This window comes from Hylobates moloch, unplaced genomic scaffold (genome assembly GCF_009828535.3).
Source record: "Hylobates moloch isolate HMO894 unplaced genomic scaffold, HMol_V3 SCAFFOLD_3, whole genome shotgun sequence".
In the NCBI taxonomy this organism is placed as follows: Eukaryota; Metazoa; Chordata; class Mammalia; order Primates; family Hylobatidae; genus Hylobates; species Hylobates moloch.
This window is the reverse complement of record NW_026652278.1, coordinates 114176350-114197458: the sequence shown is the minus strand read 5'-3', so window position 1 is coordinate 114197458 and position 21109 is coordinate 114176350. Positions and strand designations below refer to the sequence as shown.

Sequence of the window (21109 nt, the reverse complement as noted above, 5' to 3'; positions counted from 1 at the left end):
TTTTAAATTTTTTATACTTAACGTGTGTACATAATACACATATGTATAATATATAACATACATTATATATAACTTCATACACACAAAAAATACATACAAACATGTAAGGAAAAAAATTACTTGCTGTGAATTTATCATTAGCTTAAGAAAGAACAATACCTAATATTTCTCTTAGGTATTATTAATATACCTCGTGTGTGCCTGTCCCTAATTGCATCCTTCTTGACCTAATTTTTAATAAACATAGTCATCTTCCCGTGTTCTTGGGGGATTGGTTCCAGAATATCTGTAGATGCTGAAGTTCCTCATATAAAATTGTGTAATATTTGAATATAACCTACGCACATTCTCCTGGATACTCTTTAAAAATCATCTGTAGATTATTTACAGTATCTAATAAAATGCCTAGACATCACTTCATTCATGTGGACTTAATGTACTTGGTAAATACAAGTTTTGCTTTTTGGAACTTGGGTAGAATTTTTTTTTTTTCCTGAATATTTTCGATCTGCAGTTCATTGAATCCACAGAGGTAGAACCCATGGCCCAACTTAATATAGGTATAAATCATCTTCTATGAAAGCATCTGATCAGCTGTGACACAGGATGGGCATCTATTAATTATCAAAAGGAGAAAAAGATTGAAAAACTACTACAGACTTAAACCATTATTGTGACTTTATTACAATAGTTAACAATATTTTAGTGGTATACAATCATATCACAATTACTCAAGCTATATACAAACAGGTATTTATACAAGTCTACATTTAAAAAAGAAAAAGCAATTAATGACCTCCCCAAAATCACATTATCAACAAGATTTTTTTCTAAAAGTTACGGCCAATCCAATAACAAAAAAATTCACAGTTATTCTGCAGACATTTTAAAGATGCAGGAATTGTATTGCACATTATATAATTATAAACCATAACAAGCAGTTATATATTTTAATCTAGTTTTTCACAAAATTTACATTATCATGCAATACTTCACTGTACACAGAATGATGGAACTAGAATAAACAGGTTAACTTACAAACTTTTAATTATAATAGCCACAAATTTAGAATTATTTTAAAGTTATATTTAAAATTATTATACTAAAAAAAACTCCAGTGTAATAAAACTTAACGGACACAATCATAATTTGTTCACAGATCAAATTACTTTTTTAGTGTTCTTCTTTGTCTTTGCCTTTCTTTTCCTTTTCATCCTGTAGTGCAGTACCGAGCTTTTTGATAAGAACTGACAGAACCTTGTCCAGTGGATCCATGACTCCTCTTTGAAGCCATTTAGGAATAGTAGTCCTAGCATGATGAAAGCCCAATTTTTGAAGAATATAATCAACACCTACTGGATCAATCTTTCTTCCAGTCCAAGAAATTAATCTAAAATAAAAATTACAGTTATTATTAAGGAGTATAGTGCCCTAGAGCATGGTTCTAATGGTAGGAAAAGAACATCACTAAGCCTCTATAATATACTCAAGACAAAGTATTTTCAGTAGGTACATTTGTATAAATGAGCCCATAATTCCTGGATTCACCATAATAATAGCATTCAAAAAATAATATATGTATGATTATAAGTATCTTTAACAACCTAAACACAGCAATAGTGTTTACTGTATTTCATCCTGAATAATTTATTTTAGGCCTGTTATACAGTTATCTTAAACATATAAAAGGACGTCTGGTTAATTTTAGTAGATTTCATAAGCATGTGGCATCATGGGAGAAAAAGGCTAAAATTTACTGAGTGCTATGTGCTAAACATATTTGAAGGGAGAACCATTTTTTCCCTATTCTTGCTATTTCGTTATACGTGGAGAAACAGCTATTACTGAACCACTTCTGGCCACCTTCTGCCCCTGTATTGATGATTTATCCAACAGGCAAAGTTAACAGAGGAAGTAACAGTTCAGTACCCTCCTCCCTCTTGGGAGCCCTTCATTTTAGTCTGTTTCTTCATACCACAGATTTTTCAGGAGGATGCCCTTAAACAGGTTAGCCCTAGAGTATTCTGTGTTGTCTGTGGCTGAGTACATACATAGAGCTGCTGATTGTACAACTCCAGCAACCCCCATCCTGCCCTTCCCTGAAGTTAAGTTCTGTATCGATGCCCTGCAGGTAGGACCAAACCCAAACTTTGTAGAAAGCTATTGTTTCTGTATATCTAAGCCACATTTTTTGTTATCAGCTTTATCCATATTAATCTTTCCCACTATTTCAGTTGGTTCTGAACTCAGGGTGAGGGTTGGGGGTGGTTAGGCATTGATCTCCTCAAACTCAAATAGTTATAAGCATTTTGCATTAACTCATTTAAGCAGTGTAACGATCCTACAAGGTGGATAATACCATTTTCCAAATTTTTCATGAGTCAACTGAGGCAGAGAGAACAGAGGGGTTAGGTCTTTTGGCCTTGCTCAGTCAGCTACTATGCAAAAGAGCTGGGCTTACAGCCAGAGCTCTTAAACCACGCTCTCTACCACTATACTAAACTTACCACATTACTTAACTAGTTACTCTTGATAGTTTGCTAAAAAAAGGAATACGGTAACTATTTTTATGCTCACTTGAAACTAAATTAATTTTGTATTCAATTTAAATATATTATTATTTAAATTTGCAAATACAAAACAGATTTTACAAATAGTTTTCTGCATTAGGACCTCTGCAGTATTTTAACAGTTAATATTTCTCATGGGCATATGCACTATTTGTACCAAAGTGTTTTGCTTATTTAGTTATAACAAATTTTACTGTATGCCAATTATTTATTAACACACAAAGTCACTATTTTCTGCCTATACAAGAGTCCTCACTGCATAATGGAGATTTTATTTTGGAATTATTTTGTGACATAAATATGTCTGAATAAAAACCTTATCTAAATAAAATGTATATCAATCATTTTGCAGAATGTTGTGCTGGGATGTAATGGATTTTTAAAAATACTGTTATTGCAGGATTCAAACAGTTAACAACAGGATTAACAAAGCAGATGAGATAAAAGGAAAAAAAACACGAAGGCTGTTAGTGTTAATCACAAACAAGGACACACAAAGCAAGTACCACTAGTTATATAAACTATCATAAATATAACTGAAACTAAAAAATACTTTTGAAATTTTGGGATAGTGATTTAATTGGGATAATTGTAGTAGACCATGACTCAGTAAGGGAACCTTAATCTGATAGTGTTAAATTTGAGATATTAGGCATGGTTTTATAATGCCTAGTATGCAAACAAACAGAGGCACTGTGATGCTGCACGTTTTATTACAGTGTTATGACATATATCCAGCGAGAAATTAAAATAGTTCCTTCACAATTAAATATGACTTCTGCTGCATCTTGCCACACAAAGTAACAAAACAGTTTACAGTAGCTACCTCAAACCCTGAAAATAACATCTTGGTGAGAAGGTGAAAAACTCATGGCAACAGTGGAAGGATAATTATTCTCATATTTTAGTAATGTCACCCATTGGACAGCTCATCAGTGCTGAGCTATTCTCAACATTTGTACTTCATTCGTCTTACCTAGAAACACAAACAGAAAGAAGCAGCAAAGACAGCACACAGAAGCTATAGACATTACAGGAGACTAACTTCTGAATATATTTTTTGATAATCATATGTAACATACATTATTCATAACTTTTTTCTCATAGTAATCCCTTAGCATATGGGTAAAATGTATATACTCATTACTTACCTAAGAGTAGGTTCTAGATGCCATGTATTGCACATAAAATCTCTCCAGTCCACAGTAGTATAAGTGATGCTATCTTCTCTATCTTTATCAGAGGAATTGTCGTCATGTATAATAATTGGACTTTTCTGTCCTGGTCGAGCAGATAAAATCCGAGGTGGAAAGATGGCTATAAGGAAAATTTAGATTAGTATGATACATTTATGTTAAATCACCATAAGAATGAGAACAGAAGAATTGGTTTCATTTCTCATTTTATCTATGACCTGGCCAAAGCCTCATTTAATTGCATTTCTTAAAAATAATATTTTAAAATAAGCCATAAGTACCAATTATTGATATTTCTTGGAGATTAACAGTGTCAACATTAATGATAAAAAATGCTGAGATCATTGACTTGATAGCAAGCCTATGGCACTGAAATTGATAGTTGTAGGTTTCCTAAAGAATGGCTGTAGTAGTTTTTTTTTTTTTTTTTTAACAGCTTTGAGATATAATTCACACACCATACCATTCATTAATTTAAGCTGTGTAATTCAATGGTTTTTGTATGCTAATGGCTAGTTGTATATATATTTGAACAGTGGTACTAAAGAGGTTTTTATGTAAGCAGGCTTTTCACTCTTTATAAAGACAAGTCTTTTAATTGGCTATAATAATTATATATAAAGTATAATCTGAGACATAGGTATTAGGGTGGTGCAAAAGTAATTGCAGTTTTTGCCATTAATACTTTCATATGATCTTATTTAATGAATACAGCTTTCCTCTTAGGGCATTAGTTTCAATACACAAACTGGATGTAAAATAATTGATTAATTAGGTAATATGTGTTATATAGCTCTGGTTATAACTTGATTGGGAATGAGCCTCAAAATGAAGCCGTAGTAACCCACTACATAAGAACACAGATACCCTGTTCAGTTAAGGCCTGCTCAGTTGCTGGGTTTTTGTTTATTACTGGTGGTGGTTACAGTGCTACAATTTATTTTGATGTTCTCTAAATATGTTGATTGTGGTATAGTCTGACATGCTATTAAGAATTTTCTCAGGTATGTTTGAGTATTTTGGCCAAAACGAAGTGCTTGTTGTTCGTAATAACTTATTTATAATTGAAATCCTCACAGATATATTTTGTTATTGTAAATCCACCCCCTTTTCCCGTTGAAATGTTTTATAACAGTTTATATTAAAACGGTCTTTTTGTTGTCGTTTTTTAGAAATACACATAGTTTGTGGCAGACCAAGACCAACACACTATTTCATAAAATGACAGATGTTTCACATCATACCCAAGAGAAACAAATCTGTCAGGTTTTCAAATATAGGTAGACTAGAAAATAGTTCTGAACTTCACATGTTTATCTTGAATCTGTTTTTTTCTACATTAAGTTTAAATATTAAGGCACAAAAACGAAAAGGATTACCAGTGACTGGAATCTGTTGGGGCTGTATGTGAAGATTTTATCTACTTATATATAATATATAAGATTGCCTGTTATACAGTTTCTGTCATTTTACTTGAAGTTTCTACTGAGGTCATATAGATTTCTCCCAGCCATCATTACTGATTTTACTCTCTCACTGAATTTTGGGCACATCTCAATTGAATATTAATAAAAGAGCATTTCAGTGTATGCTATGCTACCTTTGTACTCTTTCAACATGGTCGTTTGATAATCTTTATTTTTAAAATTCAAGACAAATTTTATATTTTTTCCTCATGAAGAAAATGAAACAGTACTAGAGTGTGACTTGAACAAATTACATTTATTCCAAGCTATTTATTAGGAAGCACATATGTGATTTTACCATTGTATATTTATAACGGTACAATAAACATTTATTGAATGAATAAATGGCCATATATTTTGTAAGCATTCCAAATCATTACATTTCAAACTACCTCATTCTTTTAAACAGTTACAGAGTACTATAATATATTAGCTAATTCCAGATATTAGGGCTGCCATGCTTTTTTTTTTTTTTTTTTTTTGAGACAGGATCTCACTCTATCACCCAGGCTGGAGTGTGGTGGTGCGATTATGGCTCACAGCTCACTGTAGTCTTGAACTCCCAGGCTCAAGCGATCCTCCCACCTCACAGCCTCCCGAGTAGCTGGGGACTACAGGTGTGTGCCACCACACCTGGCTAATTTTTGTATCTTTTGTAGAAATGGGGTCTCACTTTGTTGCCTAGGCTGGTCTCAAAGCCCTGGGCTCAAGCAGTTCATCCTCCTCGGCATCCTAAAGTGCTGGTATTACAGACGTGAGCCACCGCCCCCAGTCACCATACATTTCTTAATGGGTAAACATTAAGCTACCAGTGTGTAAACCAATGTTAGCAAGCTCATGAACCCAAATACCACCACTGAGATTTAAATAATTTATGTATTAAAAAGAAAATGTTTTCTGCATTCCAAACATTTATCAGCTTTCTCAATTCAGTTTTCACCATTAGGTAAATAACTCATGCTTCTTTATTATGTAGTTGTTTCTTTAGTCATTTCACTTTGATTTGCAGTATTTTGTCACATTTTCCTATTTTTCAAGAATCTCCTGTAAGAAAGATCTAACTGAAAATGTACATAAGATAATATATACAGAAACACTTTGTAAAGTATAAAACACCATTGGTGCTGTATATATAGCAAGTACTCAGAAAGTCTGTGATAGTCTTACTAACACTATTTACTGATATCTTCAACTCACAGAAGGAGATATATTCCACTCATTTTCTCATTAGACCATAACAATTCATGTAAATGGCATTGACTGCCGCCATTCCTGCAGCCTAAAAGAAAAAGAGTATTCCACCCACCTTTTTCTTTTTCTTTAAGATAAGCTGACACTAAATCATGAAGAAACATGATGAGCTCAGCATCCATAGTCACACAAATGTGGTCAGTGAACTCTGTCACCACACTACATTCTACTTTTGGCTTCAGGCTGGCATCTGCAATAATATGGTAAAAGATTTAATAAAATGAGTCATCTTCCCATTAATAAGGATTTATATAGGTCTATGTAAATGTATCCACATGAAATGCAACTGTAAAGAAATGAGTAATATCTGTATGTGATTTATAGGATGATGATAGTTTGTTAAGCACTTTCCTAGTACAGATTGAGTATCCCTTATCCAATTATGCTTGGGATCAGATGTCTTTCAAATTTTGGATTCTGGAATATTTGCATTATACTTAGTGGTTTTAGAACCCCAATCCAAAATCTGAAATCCTCCAATGAGCATTTCCTGTGAGTGTCATGTGAGTGTTCAAAATATTTTGGATTTTAGGGCATTTCAGATTTTTGGATTGGGACGCTCAACCTATATATGCCATTTATTCCTCATAATAGTCCTATAAATAAAGTCCAATTATTCTTCTTCATTTTACTGAGGAGAGAGAGGTATAAGTTGGTTAAATAATTTTCCAGAGGTCATATAGCTGATAAGAAAATAAATCAATTTTGCCTAGAAAATCAATTTCATTAGATATTAATATTACAAAAAGTCCATGGGAAGACAGCAGTAGTTTGAAGTGCCTTTAGTATTTTCTTATTAACTTTAAATTGTTTTTCTACATACCCTGTAATGAAGGCTCCTGTGGTTCTTGAACATGAATGGATTTAAAGTCAAGCTGCATCCTTGGTAATGCAAAGATAGTCTCTGTTTCATGGTTGTAGCTAGAACCTCCTCTGAATCCACTCAACAAACTAGAATTCTTCACAGTAGTGCTATTCTCGGTGTTGTTAGCATCAACATTACGAAGTAGATTTAGCTCTACATGCATAATGATAGAGAGTCAAATTAAAATAGGCATTGACAAGCCTATATAGCTTTCAAGACAACTATAATATACAGAACTATTACTTCAAAAGTTGGAAAGAACCACATTATATATAGATATAGACATACTATATATATCTGTGTATACAGATATATACATAGACACATACTTATATCTATATATATACACATGTGTATCTATACATATGTATGTATATAGATATATGTAGTATATCTGTATCAGTATCTCACTGTTGTCAAGACCAAAGCTTTATAATAGGATTTGTATAAACCCAATACATTCTAGCTTTGGTTTCTGGGGTTTTAAAATGAATATTATTCTCAATTGAATTCATGTCTGAAGGTGGAATTTCACTAAGCCCAAAGGGCTCCATAGATTGAACACTTCACTCTTAAAGAATCTGAGATTAAATGGGATCCTGGTCTTGAAATCAGGTAGAAGTACTGATTTTCCCCAACATATGTGCTATGATTAAACTATAGATCTTAGTTTTATAAAGATCTTTTATAGATCTTAGAATTATAATAATTAGTATTTTTCTTCAGACAGCAGTTCATTATGCTAATAGACACTTTAGAACACTCCAGCCATAAAGATCCCCCTTCCCCCAAATCCCTGTTTGGAAGGTAAAATAGTCAATACAGGCATAATCTTCTGATTCACTTTCTTATTCTCCTTTGTTCTAGGAACATTTTTAACAGTCTCTATTCAATCCATGAGATGGCCTATTCCATGGTAACTGTTCTCATGGGGCCTAATCGTCATCTTTTCCATTTTGAAAAAAGGTCATATTTGACTGGGCGTGGTGGCTCATGTCTGTAATCTCAGCACTTTGGGAGGCTGAGGCGGGTGTATCACGAGGTCAGGGGTTCGAGACTAGCCTGACCAACATGGTGAAACCCTCTCTCTACTAAAAATACAAAAATTAGCCGGGCGTGGTGGCGCACGCCTGTAATCCCAGCTACTCAGGAGGCTGAGGCAGGAGAATTGCTTGAACCCACGAAATGGAGGTTGCAGTGAGCCAAGATCGTGCCACTGTACTTCAGTCTGGGTAACAGAGCAAGACTCTGTCTCAAAAAAAAAAAAAAAAAGAAAGAAAAAAGGTCATTTTTATGTAAAACATTGAAAAGTCTCAACACCTGTCAATCTAGTCAGCTTTCCAATACACAGAGATAATTGGTAAAAGCAATACTATAAACCCAAATCCCAAAAGCACCACAAAATAAGTTATCATGACCACACTATCACAAGACTGTTGTATCTAATCAAATGAAAAAAAAAAAAACATCAAAAGCACTTTCTTTTAAACTTACAACTTGACAGAATAATAATATTTGGTTTCATTTTGTTCTAGCTATTCGAACTTTAAGTTTGTGGTATTCCATTATTTAGTTGTATAACAACCTCCCCAAACCTCCATTTTTTAGCATTACTAGAAAAATATTTTTCCAGAATCATTCCTAAATATTTCCTAAAATATTTCTCAATGTAATAAACTTAATTTTATTTAAAGCCAATTTTATTTAGAATGTTTTCAGTTACATCTAAAATAATTTGAGTCCATGAGATGCCACATTACCAGGGTGGTATTGAATAATTATTACTTGTGTCAGCCAGCAAGATTAAAATGAAAATTGTTTAAGGAAATGAAAACACCATCTCCATTTAAATTCTAAACACAGTCAACAGAATCCAAAATGGAAAAAACAAAATCTCTCCAAAGACTCAAAATTTTAACCTTCATTCCTTGTAGCTGTAACATAATTGAACCATTCTTTCACACTTGCTACTCCATGGGGTGGATTTTCATGGCGACGCCTTGTTATCTTGGTTATTGTTGCCATAGGACTTTCCAAAGCACCACATGGTTTGGTAACCATAGTATTATGACCCAGGTGAAAATCTAGTGTTTGTACAATATATGTAGAATGATCACTGGAGCCTACAACAAAATAAAAATACTTTTTTAAAGTAATAAACCATATTTAGATTCAAGATGATAATTGTGGCCTCAGAGCTATAAATTCAGTTGTCATATATAGGAAGGCTATAAAAATGAATAATAAATGAGGATAAAAACCAAATAATTCACAAATAATTATTTGATTAGTAGTAATTGGATTTGTCCCTAGTAAGATGAAGAGAGCATCAAACATCAAACATTTTTTTCCCCTCATAATGTAGAAACCACCAAGTAGAAAAGTAAAGCTCAAAGGAAATAGGTTTATCACTGTAGAGATAAAAGCACAGCCCTGCCTATATATTTTATAATATAGTCTTGATTGGCAAATAATTTCCTCACACTACCACTATGTTGCCTTCACTTCATGTTTTTATAAGAAAGATTACAGTAACTATTACCATGACTATGTTTAGCCACAGCAGCAGCAACTTCAATTGCCTAAGTAAGAAACATGGAGTAAGATGGCAAGTTCAGAAATTAACATGTTCCAGACATTATAAATATTGACTCATTGGCAGTGAACTCCTTAACATGTCAGATACATGATAACAAACAAGAGATGGACTTCAGAAATATAATTGTTGTTTATAGTCATAACAGAAGATAGGAGAAAGTAAAAGCTGGAAATGTGTCAGTTTACCATCTTCCCAGATTTTCTGAGCTTCAGTCCAAAAAGCAATATTTGGTTCTTCTAAATGAAAAAGGGCCCAAGATTTTGAACGGAAATTTGGACCATGAAAACATGCCAGTGTCATATGATTTCCATGTAAGCTCATTGATCCTCCAAATTGCATTCCATCTTCTGGTAATGGAATCTGAAATAAGGATATGTGGCATCCTGATACCACCTTCAATACTCCAGGCCAGTGTCGATGATGTGCTGCATCAAGTACTGCAAGAAAACCAAAAAAACAATATCCTGAAGTGCCTAATGAGTACCCTTGAATAGGGTAGAGTGAGGCAGCAAGTGGCTACTTTCTACAGTCGCAGGTAAGGGATGAAAACAGTGTCCAGTGCCTGTTTAACATTAAGCAATAGCTAATAAAGAGACATTCTAGGAAAAGACGCTGCATGAGGATGGATATAGCTAAGGAAAGTAGTAACTTGCTAAAAATAATTAAAACTAATATGTCTGCGGCTGGGTGCAGTGGCTCACGCCTGTAATCCCAGCACTTTTGGAAACCGTAGTAGGTGGATCACTTGAGGTCAGGAGTTCGAGACCAGCCTGGCCAATGTGGTGAAACCCTGTCTCTACTAAAAATACCAAAATTAGCTGGGTGCGGTGGAGCACGCCTGTAGTCCCAGCTACTTGGGAGGCTAAGGCAAGAGAATTGCTTGAACCCAGGAGGTGGAGGTTGTAGTGAGCTGAGATCATGCCACTGCACTCCAGCTTGGATGACAGTGAGAACCTGTCTCTAAAAAAAAAAGAAAAGAAAAGAAAAACCAAAACCTAATATGTCTGTAATGATTAATGAGTTACAAAGTACTTGCATGAAATTTTATGTAATTCTCTTTATAACTTTGTAAACTAGATATTTCATCTTGACTGATTTCAAGTGAAGAAGCAGAAGAACAAAGAGGTTAAGTGAACCAGTAACTGGAAGACCTAGAAATCAGATGGAGACCCCCTTATTTTAAGTACTGCTTTTAAACTCATATTCCTTTGCTACTCAAAGGTCAGAGGGCCAGCAGAATCAACATTCCCTGGGAGCTTGTGAGAAATGCCGACTCTTAAGTCCACCTGTACCTACTATATCAAAATCTATATTTTAATAACATCTCCAGGGGTTTCAGATGCATGTTAAAGTTTGAGAAGCACTAATCAAACATACAAGGTATATTTTCCATTTATTCCAACAATGTTCCTTTTGGCTGTTTTCCGTACCTCTCACCCATAATCCAACCAAAGATCATGAATTGTATTCAGCTAGTATGTTTTCCTTTAAACAATTCCCTAAGCCTTTACGTTTGTTTTTGTGACAAGGAGTTTTTTTGAAGAATCCAGGCCAAGCATTTTGCAGAACATCCCCCAATTTTTATATGCCTAATATAAATTCCAGTTTAAAGGAAATACATGGACTAGAGAAAAACATAAATGACACCACAAGGAAGTAACTGAAAAAGATCTAGAAGGTAGGGAATTCTTTAGGACAGTTGGCTACATCTCTTAAACAAGTCAGTTCATATAAAAAATGAACTGTGCTAAATTAAAAGAAGGCAAAGGAACATAACCATATTTAACCTGTGATCTTGGATTGGATAAACTGGTTTGGACAAAACCATTATAGAGGACATTTTTAGATCAATCATGGAAATTTGAATGTTTTGAAAGCTAAAGGAGATAATTAGCAAAATGGAAAGTTGGAGATTGTTGACCTACAAAATGGTATGAATTTTGATATTTTCTTAAAATGTACGCATATATACAGATACACAGAAAAATATCTGGAGGTATATGCTCTAAGGTGTTCACAGTGATTTCTGAGTGGAATGTGATGGTTTTATTTTTTGCTTCTCTTGTGTTTTCTCGTTTTTTTCAATGTACACGTATTACTTCTGTGATAATAAAGTTATTAAAAAGCTATCCTCATTCCGACTGCTTCTCACCACTTATATCTCTATCATCCTAGTGAAAGCCACCACTTCTTGCCTGGACTCTTGCAATGGCTTCCTTACGATAATGATGTAACTATGTACTTAACAATGGTAATGGTAATTATTGCAATGGTTTCCTTCCATTCTTAACTGCCTACAGTCTGTTCTTCACACAGTAGCCAGAGTGAGCTTTAAAAGGGAGTATTTTTTGAAAAGGTAAATCAGATATCAAATCTGTTTAAAACTCTCTGATAGCTAACCATCATATTAAAAATCTTATATGTAGTATACCTCTGTGAATTCATGTCCGGCATTTTCGTCCTTGCTCATTTCTGTTCCAGCCACAGTGGCAACCTTAATGATCCTCAAGCCAAGTTTGTTTCTACTAGGGGAACTTTGGACTCAATATCCCCCTATGCCTGGAACTCTCTTCTCCCACATCTTAGCCTTGTTCTTTCATTCACATTTCCACTAAAATGTCACTTCAGAAAAGGCCTAAATGATCACCCTTTCTAAAATAGCTATCCTCACATTTAATCATTCTCTATATTCTTCCCGTTTTGTTCTTTTGCTTAGTACATCTCTCTTACTGAAATTATCTTATATATTTAGTTAGTAAATTTACTATGGTCTTTCTCTCCCATTAGAATCTAAGCTTCATGAGGGTAGTGATTCTGTCCACCACTATATCTCCTGTGCCTAGAATAGTGCCTAAGCACATGGTTGTAGCTTAATATTTGCCAATTCAATTACTAAGTGAAAATAATGACCTGCTTAATACCACTCACCTAATAAATCCAAATTCAGATATTCTGACTCCATAGACATTCTAAACCAGAACATGATATTGTCATAAACACTATTCAAGAGTGTGGAGTGGGTATGGATGCAGATGCACTGCAGCAGGGGGAAGAGATAACAAATGATGTCTTCCTAAATGATGGCCTCTAATTCCATTGGCAGGTAGAAATTCTGGTCCTTTGCTAACTGAGTGGGATAAAGAGCCTGTGGGCTATTTTCTAAGTAGGGCATACAGATTATTATTATTTTAAATTAAGAATGTAACATATTTAGTGAAAGATAAAGCATATATAAAAGCTTACTTCTAATTCTTACATTGTTCTTGTGAACTTTTTTCTAGGTTGCTAGTCATTGTCTTTGGCGGAAGATAAGGAACTGGTCCCCAGGTAGACAGAGCTCGTTTGCTGGTATCAAATTGTTGTGTGAAAAATTCCTGGAGCTTCATTCCTATTTTTATCAGATCTGGTGTGGTTGATCTTGATATCATTACTTGGAAAATATCCCACTTCAAATCTCCATGGACGAAAATCTCGCTAGAGCATAAAACAAAATCTTTGTCATATGTCTTATGGAAGATACTGAAAAAGTACAAGAAACATTTTCTTCCCCCGCCCAGCTTTTTAATTTGTATTAATTGCATAATAAATAAGAGTTTTGTAAGAAAAATTGCTGTTTTCTCACCAGACGATAGACAATATGTTGAGAACAGTCATGTAAAGTGTCCAAAAAGTAATCCTTAATAAATACCTTTTATCAGTTATGCTTGAATCCAATGTATTATACAAGTTTACTTTCCATTCATCCTGAAGCTTAAGATCAGCATTACTGAAGATGCCCATGAGGATACTTGAGCCCATGTAATCAACACGAGCTTCAGTAGAACCCATAGTAATCTGAATTTTGTGACTGGGTTGCTGATTTGGATGTTCAGAAATATGAGCTAAAATAGAAACAATAATTAATTTTCACAGACATGTCCATGGGAAAAACTCATGAGAATCAATTTCCAAAAGCGTTTTTTTGATATATGTATCTTAAGGATATGTTAGATCAGTTGTAAAATTTCAACATACCAACCATCTCCAAAGCATTGACATCTATGGTCCCTCCAACTACTCCTCCTTTAGAATCTAATTGTGATCTTCCCAAACCAACAGACATGCTGATCTCTCGATCACGATTACTTCCTACTGACAGACGGCCCTGGCTCTTCAAACCACTAGTTGTCCAACTAAAAAATGAAAAAAAGGTTATTTGATATATAGCTTCCAGTGTCATGAATTAAAACAGGATTTAAATTAAAAAGGAGTTAAATCAGATTATTTAAAAGGTCAGGTTTGACAATGAAACATACTTTATATAAAAACTGGTAAATATTTGAATATTAACAATGATAATGAAGCTTTACTCCTAGCTAGGAAATTACTCTGTTCTCCTTATAATTGATTCCCTTTTTATAGAACATATATTTCATGATGTTTTATATTGCAGTATCCTTAGAATTAAGCCATTTTCAGGATAAAACATTTTATATTGTTTATCTACTATCTTTTTCAAATATTTAGCATCCAAAAAAGGTTCTGATATCTTTACTACAATAGAAAAAAAATTACAAAAATGATTAAATACATTTCCTTTGTATCTGAATAGCTTACGTTGTATTTCCCATTACATTACTCATATTCATTTGAACGTTTAATTGCTTCAAGTTGATAGCAAACACGACAAGTGTTTCCCATGGGGTCCCTTGTTGGCTTGCTGCTTTGTTTGATTTGTTAAAAGGAGTTGATGTTTTTGAAAGTGAATCTAAAAATAGAAGAATCAAATACATGTTCATTCACATAAATGCCAAGCTAGTTACAAAGCAAAAACTATTTTTATTGCTATAATCCAAAAAGTAAAAATATAATATTCTTGTATTAGAATCTAATGTTTAATAGTTATCCTATTGCCTCTAAAATAATAGTTACCATTTACTAAATGTTTATAAGTGCTGGCAGCTTTACCTCTCGAAAGCTCATAAAATTATGTATGGCCCCCATTTTATAAGAGGAAATTCTGGTGTGCATGGGATATAGCAGCCCAGATCATGCGTCACCCTACGATTTTGTTTAACAAGAAAATCATAAGGTGCTATTGCCAAATACAGGACTCAAAGGCAGAAACCACTCTGAAATGCAGATGCCGGTTGGGGTGCCTGTCTTTTGTGTCCTTATGGACTTAGTACATATCTTGAATCCTGCATTTGCTCATTATGTTTTAATCTTTTGACGAGAACCACATCATTCATTTTTATACAATCAGGTACAAGTACAAGGCCAAGCCCATATGGAGCACACAAACAATATGCTAATTCCTCTCCCCTTATCCATTTGTAAAGCTACTGGCCATCTAGCTGTCTTGATGGCAATACTTTGAGATGTTTGTTTTGTTGTTTTTACTGTGTTTGGGGATTTTTTTTTTTTTTTTTTTGACGTGTCATAAAAACCTCAAGAATAGATTTTCCTATAGTTAGGGCTGAAATCTGAGAGTAACTAAGATTGTATCCTGAGAACACTGTAGGGCTACTGATAACAAAAACAGCAGTGTTACCTCTTCGAGGAACTGAAGAATCAGATACACTCCTTGATCTTAGGGAAGCTGGGGATTTTAGGCTCTGTCCTACTGTCCCTGGTGACATGGTGCTGTTTGTCATATGCTCATTGAACACACTAGGTGACTGAGGCATGTGGGTGAAGGAGGCTGACTGACTTGGCTGCTCCCAGGTCTTGCAGTAAGCTTTTCTTGATGATTCAGGGGAAAGGTGTTGGCTTACCCCTTCAATGGAATCAGGTGTCCCTGGGCCAGATGCTAGTAGAAAACAAACAAACAAAAAATCCAAAGTAACAGGGTAAAATCCCTATGTTATAAAATAATTTCACCCATCCATCATTTCTAATCACATTACATATTCCTTCTAGTTCTCTATTTAGCAGCTGTACAGCAATTTACAGTTTGCAAAGAACATGCCAGTGTTTTGTTTAAACTCCATGAAAAGTGCAAAACAGGACCTCTGGTCCCAGTTTACAGGTGAGGGAATACACTCAGACTTAGGGTTTCTCATATTTACCTCTGTATGTAACTGACTGTACTTTTCATTTCCAAAAATCTCTTGATTTCATTACCTACAACAATATCTAAATCCAGCAGACAAATGCAGGTAAGATAGTAACATGTCCCCAGCATCTTCTGTTTCCCATGCTTCACTAACCATGATTAACTTGGATATTTAAAAGGATTACAGAGTAATCATTATAGAATAAATGTACTAACAAATTTACTAATTTACAAATTTACTAATTTGTTAGGATAGTTATAGAATAAACTGTATTTATTCAGCTAGAATGTAATCTCAAAGAAGGCAAGACTTTTTGTCTGTTTGGTTCTCTAATATATCCTCAGTGCTAATATATCCCTTGTGGTTGGCATTTTAGAGGGGCCCAATGGACATTTCTTGAATGACTGAACACATCACATGGTACACCCGGCCAAGTAAGATCACGTTTGTGTTACCAATTGTAGGTCTTGCTGCTACTGTAACCAGAATTAAAATTACATAACAAGCTTACTTGGCAAATTTATAGTTTGGTCTCCAAGGAATAGACGTCTTGCAATACTTCTTCTGTACCATGCTCTTGGAAATGCCAGAATTTCACTGAGTCGGCGCATATCATATTTAAAGGAGGCAGACCCTATATCACAAACAGCTGATACATAAATAACATTTGTTAGTACAGATTTCTAAAACCTTTAATGTTTTCACATGGTAGGTATAAGACAATGTTATTACACAGCTGAATTATACTTAAGTTACATATTATGATTAGTAAGTGATACATTCTTCCACAAATTACAAAAACAGCACATTCTAACACTGTTAGTACCATTTGCCTTTTTTGAGGTGATGGCAAGTTGGAATTCTATTATCACTTTATCATGAAATCCTCAGAGAAGTTCTAAAGATCAGTCTGATAGCCAGCTTTCAGTTTTAACACAACAGTCTTTTTCTATTATGGAAAATGAATCATCAGGATGAGCTGGTATACAAATTTTCTCAAACGGAATTGTAAACCAAATAGCTGCGTGGCAGGGACTACTATTTTCCTATCAGACTAATAGCAGTAACTTTAGACAAAAAACATTTTGATGGCCTTCTTCCAGAGTTCTGCTCTGGAGCATTCTTCAACTCCTGTTGTATGTGCTCTTCTATTCTTCTACCATAGTTTCTATAGGGTTTACATGCCAATGACTCCCACAACTAAAATTTCTGTTTTTGTCTGAGCCCATACCTACATAGCGATACCCCCTAAGTCAGTTGTCTACCAGAACCTTCCACCTAAATGTCCCATAGATATTTCTTTATTTTCTAAGTTAATGGCTTCACTCCTCCTTCAGTCATCTAAGCTAAAAGTCTGAGGCATTCTTGTGTCCTCTGTTGCCCCTAATACAACTTGTACTTAAGTTTATGGATTCTCTTCTATCTCTCTTGAACCCACTCCTCATTCCCTTTTCTCCTTTTTTTACTGCCACAGTTCATGCCCTCATCTACTATTGCATGGTCTACTTCAGCAGCCTCCTCAAGCATCTTTTCTTTCCTATCTTTCAGGCTACCATCAAGTCACTTTCTAAAACACCATTCTGAAGCATCACCCCATTTCTTAACTTCTAATGGCTTCTCACTGCCGAAATAATCAGAACCCAATTCTTTAGCATGGCATATGATATGAGTCCCTCCACAATCAGGTCCTATTTTATCAGCTTTACCTCTAGCCTCTCTATTTCTGGCTCCATCCACTTTGTACAACCAATTAAGTGTTCACTTATACCCTGTGCTTCAGCCACAGCAAATCAAAGTATGATCCAGAAGCATACATTTTGATGCTTCTGTGCCATTGAATACCATGTTGCTACCTCCAAGAATATTCCTACTCATTTTTCAAAATGTGGGCCAAATAACATTTCCTATGTGAAGCCTTTTCTGATTTCTCATACAAGACAGAATTTATTGTTTCCTTCTCTTTATAGAAAGCTCCATTATAGCATTTATTATCCTGGACTCATTTATTTGTCTACACATAAGACCTTGTCTTATTCATGCCTGCTCCCCTCAATCACCTAGCAATCTCAGGTAAAAGTTTACCCTAAAACACAGGCTTAATATATATTTTCAGAATATTGGGTTAAGTGAACATACCATATTTATTTGATTCATAATTGTGAAAGTTTTTACTCAGTATTCTGGATTCTTCAGAATGTCTATCTGCATCTAATTTTAAACACTCAAATCACAATGTAAAGGAAATGATTTGCCCATAGTTATATAGCTGTTTATAAAACCAGCAGTACACATGCACACAATTCAAGGTTTTCTGACATCAAGTAAACATTTTTAAACATCACTCATCCCGTTTTACTGTTTTAAGCATTTACAATTAGAAGAACAAAAAGAAACTGTAACAATTCATGGTGGAGAAAAAGTGAAGAAAAGAAGCAACTTTTACTGACTTAATTAGGCATACTTGGCCCTTGGGTGATATGTCTGTTTATCCAGAAATTATATTCCTAACATTTATTACTTGGATTGAGACAGTACCATAGGCTGGGCATTCCTCTCCTTTATATCAACTTATCACTGAAAGCTTAACATTAAGTGACTTAATATTTAAACACTATTAAAACAGAGGCCATTATTTAATTTTGAAAACAATATTTTAATTTAAAAACTATAAAATTGAGTACCAGATATATTTATTAACGTAGTATCCATTTTGCTTGCAGACTTGCTTACAGACTGACTTTCAAAAAATGAGGCACCTCCTGAACGCCTGATCCGTGACAAACTCACTTTTACAAACTCAAGGTTTATACTGAGTGAATCTTTTCGACCAGTGACTGAAGTGGGCTCCTCATCCACATTCCCTTTAAAACAAACGAACAAACAACATAACCCCCATATCTACATATACATATATACACACAGCTGTCTAGTTAGGTGAAAATTATGTAATACATTGTAATATGCCATGAATTAAAATCACTTGAGGTAAAAATTTAAGCAGAGTGATCTAATGAGCATTAGCATTCCTAACAACAATTTAAGAGGTTCAAACCCATAAACATAATTGGTGATTTTTACAACCTTCCTCCAACAATAGAAACTAGAATTGACATGGAATATATGTTTTCATCATTTATTTAAATACAATAGTTACTAATAAGAAGCTTTTATGCATTTGCAGTGTTTTATCTGCACTTAAAGTGACAATGAAATTTAATTTCACTAAATGGCTGACTTAAATTATAGTCTCTTTTTAAATTAACAATTGTGACCCATGCACTTTAAAATTTTACTTCTGTTCAATTTGTTATATAAATGGACAGTGATTTGCTAAGACATTTAAATATTTCAATAATGTAAGTAATCTCTGATATCCAGAGATTACTGTGCTGTGTATATCGCTTAGAAAATATTCTGAATTTTAAAAATTCTTGTAGAATTAATTCACCTGAATTATTTACTATATATGTCTACTTATGTAAATATGAGATAGGTATTATCAAAGAGGAAAAATATAAAAAGCATCTGATCTTGGCTATGTCCCTTAAGATTTATGAAAATAAAGCTTGAAAGCTTGAAAAGATGCTGTAAATCTGAAAAAGACATAAACATGCAAAGTATACCTAATCCTCCTGATCCAGGTGTAAGGCCAGAAACAGCAGTTTTTTGTTTCCCTGCTCCATATGGATGAAATACATAAAGGGAAAAGTCAGACATGCATGCAGTGAAGCTCAAGCCAGATGAACTACTGCTGGAACTGGTCAGGTCTGACTGACTACTACTATGTCGACTTCGGCCAAGAGGGCTGCCTAATCCCGATGAACCTACAGTGAGCACAGGAAATTGAAAATATAAGCTACAAGAAAAAAAGGCCAGTCAATAATATGTTTTTAAGAACCAAACATGACTTCAGAATAAAATGGAAACACTCAAACATCAGATCAATAGATTTAACAGATCAATAGATTTAAATCCTTAAAACTGAAATAAAGACTTAGATGTATTTTCCAATTAATTTACGCCAGGGTTGAATACTCTGTTCATCCTTAAAACAATTATGCCTACTGCATGGTTTCCTATTTCTTTTCTCCTTCACTACTAGAAGCAGGCAGTGGAAGAGGCCCAAAATAGCTGGGGCTTAAGCAAAGTGGGGGAGAACATACTGTAAAAAATCCGTATCATATACTTGGAGTCCACATTTCAGTGGGTGCAGTGGAAACAGGGCAAGGTATGCAAAAGCAGAAAGTAAAAAAATCTCTTGTTAGAGAGCCAAGTGTCCTTGTTGGTAACATTTACTAGGGATGGACAGGTAAATTCCAAAAACAAAAAAATATGAGACCATTTGAATAGATTATTAAATGATTTTGCTGGTGATTCCAAAATGTATGTCCAGACCAGACCACCTTTGGATTTGTATATTACAACTGCCTACTTGATCTCCTATTAGAATGGGTCACAGGCATTTAAACTGAACTGCACTCTTGATCTTTTTCCTTGAATTTGCTTTTCTTCCAGTGGTCGCCATCTCCAGTAAATGAATACTCCCATGAAAATAGCTCAACCAGGCTGGGCTCAGTGGCTCATGCCTGTAATCCCAGCACTCTGGGAGGCTGAAGCAGGCAGATCACGAGGTCAGGAGTTTGAGACCAGCCTGACCAATATGGTGAAACCCCATCTCTACTAAAAATACAAAAACTAGCCGGGCGTGGTGGCATGCACCTGTAATCCCAGCTACTCAGGAGGCTGAGGCAGGAGAATTGCTTGAACCCGGGAGGCAGAGGCTGCAGTGAGCCGAGATGGTGCCACTACACTCCAGCCTGGACAACAGAGCGAGACTCAGTCTCAAAAAAAATAAATAAATAAATAAAAAGAAAATGGCTCAACCAAAACCTGGGAGTTATCTGTCATCCTTCCTACTCCGGACTCTGTCATGCAATTTATCATTCATCATTTCTATATCTCAGGCATATAAAGTCGGTCCATTTCCTTCCATCTCACTGCTGCCATTCTAGCTTAAGCAATTATTAACTCTGCCTGGACTACAGCAACTGCTCTCCTTGCCTTGTCCTACTCCAATCAACTGCCACACTGCAGCTGGACTGGTATTCTAAAAGTATGTATGTG

At 34.7% G+C, this 21109-nt stretch overlaps 1 protein-coding gene across 1 annotated transcript in view; it reads right to left on the bottom strand.

Moving 5' to 3' along the window:
• Window positions 1-660: 660 nt before the first annotated feature.
• Window positions 661-21109, bottom strand: part of BLTP1 (bridge-like lipid transfer protein family member 1) — a 208736-nt gene continuing 188287 nt past the window's right edge. The window contains exons 72-85 of the mRNA XM_058437034.1: window positions 19609-19809; window positions 18667-18846; window positions 16497-16634; window positions 15481-15738; window positions 14544-14694; window positions 13962-14119; window positions 13636-13828; window positions 13204-13421; window positions 10133-10384; window positions 9268-9471; window positions 7307-7501; window positions 6539-6673; window positions 3722-3887; window positions 661-1390 (exon numbers count right to left, since the gene is read on the bottom strand). Coding sequence (XP_058293017.1) covers window positions 1174-1390; window positions 3722-3887; window positions 6539-6673; window positions 7307-7501; window positions 9268-9471; window positions 10133-10384; window positions 13204-13421; window positions 13636-13828; window positions 13962-14119; window positions 14544-14694; window positions 15481-15738; window positions 16497-16634; window positions 18667-18846; window positions 19609-19809 — 2666 coding nt within the window. The 3' untranslated portion in view covers window positions 661-1173. The remainder of the gene's footprint in view (window positions 1391-3721; window positions 3888-6538; window positions 6674-7306; window positions 7502-9267; window positions 9472-10132; window positions 10385-13203; window positions 13422-13635; window positions 13829-13961; window positions 14120-14543; window positions 14695-15480; window positions 15739-16496; window positions 16635-18666; window positions 18847-19608; window positions 19810-21109) is intronic.